This window comes from Phaethon aethereus (assembly GCF_964289735.1).
Source record: "Phaethon aethereus genome assembly, chromosome: 9".
In the NCBI taxonomy this organism is placed as follows: Eukaryota; Metazoa; Chordata; class Aves; order Phaethontiformes; family Phaethontidae; genus Phaethon; species Phaethon aethereus.
In genome coordinates, this window is record NC_138585.1 from 18171684 (window position 1) to 18183989 (window position 12306).

A 12306-nucleotide genomic window follows, 5' to 3' on the forward strand; every position below is an offset into this window, starting at 1 on the left:
TAACGGAGCAGGAGCTGCCTGAAGCCCTCCAGGCGCAGGAGGTCAGTCTTTGATTCCTGGCACACTGCTCTGTGTTAATGTAAAGGATCAGCTTTGTACTGACCACTCGCCTCTTTGCAAAGCTGGGTTTTGTCAGCTGCTGGGCCTGGAAGAACAGGGCATTTGCTTTGGGTCCTGCCTTCTCTCCGTATACTCTGCCAAGCTGGGCATTCAATGTACCTTATTGTTTGAAATTAGTCCTCACAAATCAGAGGATGAGAGTGGAAACATCTCTCTTTACCCACTCTCGAGCAGCAAGGGTGAGCAGTTCTACTTTCCCAGCTACTGGCATGCTTTGCTCTGGGTCCTGCTGCTTTTTCAGTGTTTTTTCCACAGTTCAGAGCAGCTAAATCAGTCTGGATATGGACTCTGTTCCCTTCGTGGACTCTGTTCCCTCCACACCTCCCTGCTTCTTCTCCATTGAAAAAAGCAGCTTCAAATCACAATCATGTTTGTGTGCTCAGCTCCTCGCCGTGTCAAGGTCAGTCTAAGTGGGGTTCCTGTTACAGCTTAGCACTTTCACCTCTTTCAATTTGCCATGCATTAGTCAGTCTGGAGCCTAATAGATTTGTAACCTGACTTTGCCTGTGTCGTCTGAGATGTTCCCAGTGATGTAAGAGGATTTGGGCACACCTTCCTTTCAAGTTAATGGAAAGATCTTGCTTGGAAAGAACCTACTTGAGGATCTGAGTGTACTTTGCATTAACGTTTCCATTAATTTTAATGGGAGATGGTTCTAAATTCCTTAGATCAGCTTTGAACATCTTACATTTTGTGTCCTTCACTTGTCTCATCTCAAATGGGGCTGATGAGCAGAAGCACCCTTAAATGAGCAGCATCATTATTGGCCAAGACATCCTGCAAGTTTTTCTGCCTCTGTTGATCTCTCTGGAAATGTCCTGTTCTCTAGTGAACCCACTGGACCCTCCACCAGCTCACCACATGCAGGGCAGGAGGTCCAGGGTCAGTTCCCAACTCAGAGGCTGTCCCTTGCATAGTCTCTGACAAGTCACATCATCCGTCTCTGCTCCACTGCCGTCTGTAAAGCAGAAAAGAGCAAGAGCCCTCTGGGACTTTTTTACTAGCATTTATAAAGCACTTTGCGATCATCAAACAGGAGGGAATAGAGGAAAATGAACTTTTATCGTTGCCACTCAAGTCTCAGTTACTGCAAAGCTCTGCTGCCTGGGGCACAGTTACCTGCCACACTTCGTTTGGCTGGTACAGGCAGGCCTGCCTGCTCGCCCATGGTGCGGAGCCCAGCCTGGGTTTTAGCCTGAGTGAGGTCTTGTCTGGCTTTACTGCTTCTGTGGGGCCATTCTACTCTTGGCACTGACCTTGTGAGCCGAGCAACTCGGTAACCCCCGCCTCCCCTCCCTCTCTCCTCGCTCTCTGCCCTCCTGCTCCTCCATTAACTTTGGTGCTTGAACACAGCAGTGATTAAGTGTTACTGAGCATCTCTCACTGATCGGATCGCTGCTCGCTCCTCCCTCGTTCAGCAGAGCTCTGGCCTCCTTCTGGGCTGCTGGTAGATACGGCTTTCCATCTCCGACTGAGCTGAGCAGAGATCGGCATCGCGACTTCTCATCGCACCCCCCATCCCCCTGGTGAAAGCCGGCCCTGGCAGAGCTCTTGCATATGTTGCATCTCTGGCATAATCTCATTTTGCTCAGACAGTCCAGGTTAAACAGCCTCATGTAGTAAAATAGTTGATGCAAACCCTACTCATCGAGGAGCTACACATGCAGTTGTCCTGGCAGACGAGAAAGGCCACACTGGCTTGGCCCCACTGGAAATACCCCTGGGAAGGACTGTGTGGTCAAATAGGACCTAGAAAGGTGGGGAGGCAGCTCCGTTGCAATGAAACAGGGCACCTGTTGGAGAAGTCATCTTATTAATGAGGTTTTCATGTTTTGTTTTCAACTCAGTGCTCATTTGCAGTCTTGCTGCCAGGCAGGCACCGTCTGGTGTGGTGGACGTGGGGCTGGGCGCAAACGTCCAGGTTACAGGAGAGCAGGCAGGGTCCACCACGCTCAAAGAGATCTGGTGTGACTGGTTTGCAGCGTAAAGCAGCAGAGGCTGGGAGCAGGCTGCCTGTGCTCGCGCGCTCGCTCCCAGCCGGGCCAGCCCAGGGTCAGTTCCAGCCCCCAACGATTAGCAAGACAGATTGAATCTAGATTGATCTGGCTACTTTTGCAGAATGAACCAATCCTGACAAGAAATTCTCCTTTCCCTCTGTCTCTGTGTTAAAAGGAAGGAGACCTTGTCAGATTTCTGGATAAATGGGAAGTACAGGGCAAGGTAGAAATAAATGTTGTGCTGATGCGTGGGAAGAATCATTAGGACAGAAAGACATCACCGATGTGGCCGGGCTGCAGCTGACCTGCATCGCTGTGTTGAAGCTCTGCCTCGTGGTACGGCTACTGCAACAGGCAGAATTCAACACAGGCTCTGCTATTTATTGCACATTTGCAGCATGTTGCAGGGGGATGCAGAGAGGCAGAATCTGGTTCAGAGCAAGAGTTTTTGGCACTGGTAACGGCCTGGACCAGTGCAGTGATGTTTGCTGCAGGGAATTCATAGGAATTGCCTCGTGGCACAGTTATTTGACAGATGCACTGGGGTCACTCAGATCTTCATGGTTCCTATCCCTATCGAGAGAACACTGAGGTCGTGGGAGAGTCAAGGAGAAGGGACATGTTGCTTCAGTGAATGTACAGGAGCAGGAATATGGTGCTGAGCTAAGCTGGGGTTTATGGGTCTCTTTGCGGATGAGTTTTTGGGAAGGTGAATGGGACATTGAGGAGCAGGGGAACAGTCCTTGGTAGAAGCCAGTAGAGGAAGATCAAACATCTGCCTCATGCTGTGGGTCACACCAGCCGTTCCCAGGCTCCACAGCCAAAATATGATGACACTAACAGGGACATTTAACTGAACGAGTGCTGGCCTGCCCTTCCTCTCAGCCGCATCTCCATGCTGTACTGTGATCAACAAGGACAGCAAAGAAACCGGAAAATTGGGCAGGGTGTTTTCAAGGAGGGTAGTTAACCCTCAAGGCTGCAGTGCTCTGATTCACGGCACGGCTCCACAGGCTGCTCTGCCCCTGCAGAGGAGGACCTTTGCAACGAAGGGCTCGCTCTGTTGCACCCGGAGTGCTCACTTTTTCAAGGACACCATAGAAAGCAGCCTGAGGACTAAGAGCACAACAGCCAAACCAGTTTGGCTTTGCACCGCTGCAGAGAGCAGCACACGGGCCTGGAAAACAACCTGCAAGCTGACTGGCCGCCTCAGAAAGCAGAGACAGACAAAGGCTGCTTGTCCTGAGATCCCTGATGGGTGCAGCCATCCCCGAGCTCCCAAAAGTGCGAAGGGATGCTCTCTTAGCTGGCAGAGCGGTGTGGCTTTGTGCATGTTTATCCAGGGCTTTTGCCTGCACGGTGCCAGCGTGAGAGCCGCTGCTTGTAGCTGACAGCTCAGCTATTGTTGCAAAGTATGATTTAATAGCAAGACTTGATTACAACATGCAAATGTAGCTGCTGGGGGACTATCTCAGAGGTTTGTGGAGATTAGCTGTTAAATTGGCCAGTGCAAAAACATTATTAAGCAGAGAACATAATTACTCATCTTGTGCTTCTGTAGTGTATAGAAGAGACAAATTTGTTTAAAAGCCAGCAAGTCCTATATAGAGAAAAGACTTGTGTAAATGCCACATCATGTACTACTGTATGTTGCAGCATATTTTATTAGAGAAGCAATACTTAATAATAACATTTGGGAACTTGTGGAGGGAATCCATTATATTATTCTGCATCATAAAAGCAAACCTAATGCCTAGTCTGTGTGAGGGCTGTGCAGATATTGAAACATCTCCTTTCAGTGGTGGTTGATTGCTTTTATGGAGATTGTATCCTGTGGATATAAGCAAATCCGGCACTTGATATGAAATCTGGGAGCAGGTTTTAGACTCACACATCTATCTTCTATCTGTGCGCATTCCCTCTGAAATGCATCAAGGTTCCCATTAACACCTTAAACGTGGAAAGGAGGATTAAAGTGAGACTGTCAACACATACAAAATGAACATCTAGGTGTGCACTTGCCGTTACGTTTTTCCCTTTCAATCTTAGGGTAGTCTGTGGGGTTGCTAGAATAAAAAGCTCGTGTGTGTGCGAGGACGCGGGGGTCAGGATCAAGGTGTGGAGAGCTTGTTAGTGCTGCAGACCTGGTTTTCGGAGCAGGCTGTGGTTCAGGCCCGTGGCCCTCAGTAGCACAGGCTGGGCTTGCAAAGAGCAGTGCAGTGGCAGCTAGAGGACTGAAGTCAAATGTAAAAGTGCATTTGGCTAGTCAAAGCCTCAGGCAGTTTCAGGAAGATCTTCTTTAACAGAGGAGTCAGGAGGGCTGAATTAGAGGAACAGCTTGTTCGTAATGGAGCGTAGTTCCTGCAGTCACAAGTGCTGGCGGGGGAGCAGGGCGACCTGCTGTGCCGCAGTGGCTGCTGCTCACCCCTGCTTCGTGTCACTGGACGCTTCCCCTCCAGCCTCTCGGGCGCCCAACAGATGCTCTGCTGAGGCTTTGCTTGTCTAAGCAGGAGGAAGTATCCTTCCAAGCCTAAGTGGAGGAGATAAAGACTTCAAGGGTTTTTGATGGGAAACCCCTTCTGTTGCAGCTCAAGAGCATTTGTGCAGCAGTAATTGCTCCCCAGGCTGGTTCCTGTGTGACTCAGGGCTGCATGTGGAGCTGTGTGAGCCTCAGCATCCCGGCACAATATGTCCCAATCACTCTAAATTTGAATTGACATCTCTGTGCACATGGAGACACACCGCCCTGCTCCTTACCTGCTCTGTACTGGTACATTTGCCATGGTTGGAGCCGTTAGCTCTCCTAGGCAGTGAAGGTGGGGAAACAACTGCCTTGCTTGTATCTGGGCTTGTTTTTGGCTCAGAGGCACGAAGCACCTGAACCCCAAGACAGCTGCTCACCAGCATCTCCTGGTGTGACTGCAGAGCGGCTGGGAAGAGCTTTGGCTGCGTCCAGCAGCAGCATCTCCCTGCTTTTGTTATTCAGTGCCAAAGGGTAACCCTAAAAATACCTGAGTGGCTTGCAAGCCACAAGTGTCTCAGAGGGGGCAGCTCTGCAAAGGTCTTGTGTCACCGAGGAAGGGCGTGCTTAGACCCTGCGCAGGCACATCTCAGTTACAGCTATTTTTTTATAATGATCTTTGATAGTTTGTAATGAAGCCAAGCAGTGGGAGAAACCACATAGCAGTATTTCACAAGAATTTTGCCCGAGTTGTATGAGGGCTGTGTGTATTCAAACTGCCCGTGTCTCCCTAAGCACCACATGCACGCTTTCAGGCTGCGTATCCGATGATCAGTGCTGCTAAATGCAGTAAACTTTCCGTGGTGGTAGAGCTACAGCAGGAGCCTGTGATAGCCAGAGAGGAGGCAGAAGTGATGTATTCCTCAGGTAACCCTCTTTTGTGTGTGTATGGCTTGGTTGTACAACAGATGTGTCTGTTAAATGGCTGTTAACCTGTTCTCGGAGTCTGGAGTGCAAGAAGTTGTTTGTGTGATCCTCTCCTCTGGCAGTAGTGGTGCTGCCTATGGGGGATGCCCTTACCTGCAAACTAAGGTACCATAGAAAGAGTTGCAGTAGCTCTTGCTTCCAAGAATGACAGAGTTTTACCTGCACGGAGCTTAACAGCACAATTTGAGGCAAGACATGCTCCTAACTGGCCCTAAGAGTTTGCCACTGCTGCTCTGAAACCCTGGGCTGGAATAAGGCTGTGATAATTAATGGAGGTTAAAGTGCTCCTTCTGCCTGTGAGCTGGTTGGAAATGGAAAAGAAGAACCTGTCACAACTGTGACTGGCTCTAAACTGCTGTCAGGCTCTCCTCCTTCCCTTCCCCTGCCCCAAGTGGAAAATAGTATTGGAAAGCAGCAGTTAGAGCACTTAAATCTTTCCACAGTTCATTTCAAGATCCCTTTCTTCTTCCCAGCCATTCCCAGGCCAGTTCGGGGCGCGGATGGGAGACTGTGTCTCTGGCTGAAACTTGCAGGATGTTAAATAACAATGGGAGAGTGGCTTTCAAAGAGGGTATAATGTTCCTGGATTGCACGTACCATAAGCTGTATTTCCCATGCTTTGACATTAAGCCCATCCTTGCATCAATTCTGAACTGTTTCCTTTCCGTACGGGACCTGTCGCAGCGTGTTATGGAGCAAGCTCAGGCTGAAATGGGGTTGGTACCTCTGTGCTGCGGAAGGACACACTCCCACGAGCATTCACAGAAGTTGCTGGTGTCTGTCATGTCTGGACGGCTGTAAGTGAGCATGTGAAATGTGGGCAGTAACAGAAGCAACTGTACCTCCTGTGGTGGGTTACCGGGTTCACATAATCCCTGCCCTCTCATGGGTACTTGGATTGTCTGTTTTAACTAGTGTGTGTGTCCTCTCTCTCTTAACACCTCTTGGCACAGTCGCATTGCTGCTGCAGGCAGTGGTTCTGAGTGGTTTTGTCCCCTGCTGGAACTGGTCAGTGAAGGATATCTGATGGGTCTTCACTGGCCTTCTCCCCAGCTGTCTGGACTTAACAGGTTGATCACTTGGAGGAAGCTCCCAAAGCTTTTATTCTGATGTTATGGAACAACTCCTGGTAGAGACCCGGGCAGCTATTTTGCTATCAGACTCCAGGAAAGACATGGCGCTGCGTTTGCCTTCCCCAGGTGACCCTAGTGTGTTCCCACCTGTGTGACCAGAGCATCAGGGACCTACTGGGAGTCAGCAGTCATCATGGCCACTTGCTCATCTCCCATCCCACAATATTTTCAGAGCTTGGTAAGGAAAAGGGACTTCTCTGCTCCATCTGAGTTTGGAGGTTGCAGTGCACCTCAGCCACATGGGCAGTTTCAGGCTGGCACTCTCAGAATTGCAAATGGTTGGCCCAGCATGTAGATCTGGTGGCCAAACAGAGGTCTAGGACCCAAGCCATTCACATTTGACTGCTGAGTATGAAGGCATGACAAACTGGGATGCCTGGAAGGGATATGGCTGGTGGGGATCCAACCATCATAGGGGATCCAGCCACTGAAGTCCATCTGTGCCAGGGCTGGAGCCACCGTTGCACTTCCAACAGCAGGGTCCGTGCAGGGGGTGACTTGCCCTGGTGATTCCCAATGTGGACTGACAGACTTGGGCTCTGGAAAAGTGGGGGTCATTGCCATCCAATCCAGGATGGTGACTTACAAACAAAAGGCAGATCTAATGTTGTGCTTCCTTCTTCTAAATGTACAGATCTACCCTGTTCCTTCCAGGGTTAAGCAGTCTGAGAGATGCAGCACCCAGAGCCAGGTATCTGTCAGGCCTAGATTGGAGGCTCACCAAAACATGAGAATATATGGTTTTATTTCTGTTTTGTCATTTAGAGATTACTACTCTATGTCTGTAGGACAAGAAAGCGCCGGGGCATCTTAGGATATGTCCCGTGCTCCAAAGGAGGTGGTGGTTTTGGCTTTGCAACACTCATATGCAAGAATTGATGCCTGAAATGCTCCTTTTCCAAGGATTAAAAGGCACTGCCAAGGCTCTGCAAGATGACAGTGCTGCAAATCTTATCGTGATCCAGTGATGAGATCTGTTGGTTTCAGCAGCAGAAATGTGCTGACAGATCTGTGTGTCTAGTAGATCTTTTTGGAAGGTTGATCTGTGCTGTTGAACTCCAGCTGTGGCTCCCAGTTCAGAGCCTGGAAGGTAACATTGCAAGTGCTCTTCTTCATTGCACCAGGGTCTTAATTTTAACCAAACTTTCCCTGATCCAATGAAACTGTGGCCCGAAGGAGCAGTTTCAGGGTATCATGGTGGATGTAGCTTTGGTTCCTCTGCTCTTAGATGTAGTTGAGGGACCCATAAAAGTCAGTGGAGGAACTAGCAGGAGGAATCGAGTTAGCTCGCTGGCTGTGACAGCCAGGGACTGAGACATTTGCTGCCTTCACCCAGCAGCGTGTGAGATTTTCCAGACCTCAGTGTGAACAGAGCTTGTTCTCTCTTTTATACGATCTCAGCAGAGGGACTGTGATGTGAAACAAAGTCCTTTCTTACTAATCCAGCTCTGGGGAGTTGTCATATCCATCTCTGGGCTTTAAGGATATGATTCTTCCTCGCTTACAGCAATAGGTCCCGTGCCACCCGTCCTTACCTGTTACGGTCCCATTGAAACTACCTCATCTGTCCTCATCTGCCGTCTGTCTGTAAGTAGCTCCAGCCGGAGACAAACAGCCCTCTGTCACCACAGCCGTGCGCCCTTCTCTCTGACAGCAAGCGCGCCGTTTAACACCCGCTCCCGCGCTGCTTGGCTTTCTCCGTTGTGTGCCTAACTCTAGTACGATTTTTAGCTGTTTCTTCTCAATCCCATTGCGTAAATGAGGCTAATTTCAGCCTGTCGTGATGTGTGGGCTCACTGGAACGTGACTATAAATCCAAACCTGAACGTTTTCTTGTAATGGACAGGGTGGTGAAATTGCATTGCTGCCTTTAACCTCAGGCTGTCCTTAGACCAAGCCAGACTCTTCAGAACCCCTATGCCAGTAAATCAAATAGCTTTTGAATCAATGCACATAAAAGTCAAGAGAGAGAAGTTACAGATGGAAAAGACCTATTGTACCTTGAGTCCGTCCGGCTGCAGAGGGGGTACGGCACTCTTGGGAATTTACAGCGTAGCTCCGCTCCAAGCCTGCCCACTGAGGCCAGGCAGGGTGAGAGTCGTGCCTGGAGGAAACGTGGAGGGGGGGGAGGTTGCCTAAATTTCCTGCAGCTTTTCCATCGTGCTCATCTCTTTGCATTTCATTTCCTTGGCTTTATTTTTGGGAAAGAAAGCTGTTGTTGATTGTATATCCAACAAACCTGATACGTTCGTTCTCCTGCTCATTGTTTTTCACTCAGGGCTATGCCTGACTTTTCTTTAGAAGCATGTTTTTCTCACCTAATATTTAGTTTAAGATTGTAGGAGCTGGATATAAAACCTTCTGGGACGTTTTAATCTGCCAAGAGGCTGCCTGAAAGCAGAAGTTATCCAGAGTATTTCAGTAATCCCTATTTAGAAAACAGCACCCCCAAATCCTGTGTCACCGATTTCCCTTTCATCCCCTTGCCAATTTTTATCGGTTATTTTAACCCCGATCTGCTGTCGGTGTCCCTCGTACCTTGCTCCCCCCCTTCCAGGGTTTCCATGTCTTTGAAAGTCCTGGTAACCAGAAGGTTCATGTGTTGTGCTTCGCCGTCATTTCAGACCAAGAATAATACAGCCGGAGCCAGCTGGATTCCTCACTCTGTATTGATACAACTATTCCCCTTAACCTGCCCACACTCTGTGCTACAACTGCAAATCTGAGGTTGAACTGGAGTGGTGATGGACAGCGCTGTGAGCCCTGCTCCACGGCCACAGCTCTGCCTGGAAAGCAGCACCCCCAGCAGAGCGTCCCATGGCCAGGGAGCAACTGCATTTAGGTGTTGTCCGCTGGGGACCTTGCTAGGTTGAATATGTTTTCCTGACATGGATCTTCTCAGAACCGGTGGTCCCGGTGGTTGCTTGAATTCCCTTGATCTGCAACCAGTTTCTCCTGAGCAATCCTCCTCTGGCAAGGCCCTTGCTAAAGGCTGGCCAGTCTGAGTGTTTGCTTCTCCTGGAGGTTTCTTCCTCCTTGAGCCCAAACAACAGGGATGCACCCAGAGGGGCTGTGAGATAGTTGTCCTTGGAGAATGCTAGAACTCAACTGGAAAAGGCCAACCAGATCCAACTTTGAAGCTATCCTGCATTGACCAGGAGGTTGGACCAGAGACCTGCAGCAAAAGAGTGCGTTACTTAGCAAGTCACTGCCTGGCTTTCACTTCATGAACATCAGGGGGTACATGTTGGGTTGTCGTGTCGCCACTGCCTTTGGCTGCCAGATTATTTAGATTACTTTCCATGTTTTGATCTTTTAAACTTTTTTGGCTGGCTTTTGTTGTTCATCTCTTCATGAGCTTCTGCAGGCTCCTGCTTGTTTGTCCCTGGGTGTCATCCTGGTTGGTAGATGGTTGCTCTCCCAGTGGGTGGCATCTCAAGGTGTACTTCCAGTCTGGGATGTTCATCCCTTCTTCTTTATTTCCCCTTTGTCCATCAGTTTGTCTCCTGCTGTGAGAGTAATCAATTCTTCAATACCAGGTAAGCTGGGAAAAAGCAAAATCAAAGGCTGAAGGGAGAAATGCACACAGGGTGTGAATGTCTCCTCAGCTGGAATGGCTGGGAGAGCGTTAGCTGGTGGGGAATGTGGTACAGGAGGGCCGGTTCTAGCAGCCTGTGACTCCCTATGGCACTATCAGTTCTCTGGATGATTAACTGTTTGTTTCTCCCTTACTGAAAGCTTATCTCAGATTAAACCACCGTAATAGAAAGCTCAGGTTCTGGAGTGATCCCAAGTGTAGATTAATATTTGCAAGCTATCAGCTTCAGGTTTTATCTCCATCCCCTGCTAGCACAGAGATAAAATCCTTTTAAAAATCTCTTTTGATCTTTCTGGTTCATGACATGGCTTTAGTGAGACACTTTCCATATGAAACTGGCAAATGTCTTGATGGAAATGTAAGTTTTTCTCATCCTTTCAGGGACTAGCAACAGATGAGGAGCCCCTACATACGAGGGGCCATGGCTTTATAATGGAGCATAAGCGATGGACAGTATCTCTGCAGGATACTCATGCTAGGAAATGTCAGAATGTTATTTCTGCCTCAATGGCTTAAGATCATCTGTTTACCTAATGGACATACATTTGCATTTTGCAGGTGTTGTGTTAATGTGTTGTCTGAATTGTTAATATTCCTTCACTTCAATGTTACATTAATGAAGGCTGCGGGGGATGGAAAAAAAGACCTGGCTAATTAATTAAATGGGCAAAAAGCATCTTTAACTTTCCATCGGGCTGCCCTTTGCTTCCACCTAATGGGTCTTGGCATTTCTGGTCAGCAGCCATGTAACACATGCTGCTGGATGGAGCACTCAGTGACGGACTTGCTAATTTTTCTGACCCATAAATCACTTGCAGAAAGAAACTTTTTAATGGCGAGGAAAAGTGCCTTTCATTCCCGCTTCCTCCTTTCAGTGGGAAATGCAGCCTGATAATGGGCGGTGCTGGCCTGATGTGTGGGGCCGGAGACTTTCCTGTCAGGAGAGGGGCTGTCTGCATTTCTTCAGGAATTCTTTCCATTCTCCTCTTAGCCGGACTCTGGATGACATTAATATTACATGTCCGTGAAAGTATTCTTGTCATAAGCTCTGCTTTCGGAGCCAGTGGTGTATCAGCCTGTGCCCCTCAGGAATGTGGACTGCCAGTCCTGCTTCGGGCACTGGTGGTGGGGTATCTCCCCTCTCTTCTGCACTGTCCCAGACCCAGCTTGGCTCTGGGCTTTTCTGCCCACCAGCATTTCCCACAGGCCAGAGAAAACTGTCTCAAGTGCCTGCTCTGGCCCTGGGCAGCACCTCTGCTCGGGGGCATCCTAATGCATTCCCACAAGTAAGGCTTGCCAGCCCAGGCAGTGATTGCCCCCATGAGACCCATTAGCTGAACACAGCATTGAGTTGTGTGCATTAGTGGTCACTGCTTATCGCTCCCCTGCGGCTCTGTGGAGAGGGAGCAGGGGCCTGGCCCTCATAGCTCCCTCTGAGAGACGAGACCTTGGTGAGCTGGTGGCTCCTGGGAAAGACAAACCAGATCTGACATGGATCCATGGGGAGATGGGCTGGGATTCCCAGCCGCACAGCTCCTGGAGCTAAACGCAGGGATTGCAACCCTTTCCAGTGCTGTCTTTGTCTTCCCCACAGAAAAATGCTCAGGCAGGGTGGAGGGACTGTGTTTTAAAGGAGGGGTTTCGAACAGTGCCACAGCCCTGGCCGCTGGAGGCATTTCTCAGAGAGGTGTGGATGTAGGGATGTGTGCCCATGCTAGGCAAATGGTGCTCTGAGGGCTTCTTCGGGGCCTGTAGAAAAAAGGATCTCTTGACCCAGGCAGGCCATTCCTGGAGGGAGATCTTCCTCTGTCTGCAGTGCTGAGGGTGAAGTCCTCTGCCCTGGGCTCAAAAATGTGATAGTCCTGAGAGAATTGTGGCGAATGCTGGAGCTGGGACCAAGGGAGCCTACTGAAGTTGTGCTGGCGTGTCCTGTGTGGCCCAGCATGTGGGTGTAGGTCTAAGCTTTCATCCCCGGCCCATGGCAGCTGAAGACGGTGTTTTGGCACAGAG

The 12306-nt window shown here is 49.5% G+C and overlaps 1 protein-coding gene across 1 annotated transcript in view; it reads right to left on the reverse strand.

Moving 5' to 3' along the window:
• Positions 1 to 10160: 10160 nt before the first annotated feature.
• EIF4E2 (eukaryotic translation initiation factor 4E family member 2) overlaps positions 10161 to 12306 on the reverse strand; it is a gene marked incomplete at both ends in the record, with an annotated part of 5875 nt that continues 3729 nt past the window's right edge. The window contains one exon of the mRNA XM_082003467.1: positions 10161 to 10265. Coding sequence (XP_081859593.1) covers positions 10161 to 10265 — 105 coding nt within the window. The remainder of the gene's footprint in view (positions 10266 to 12306) is intronic.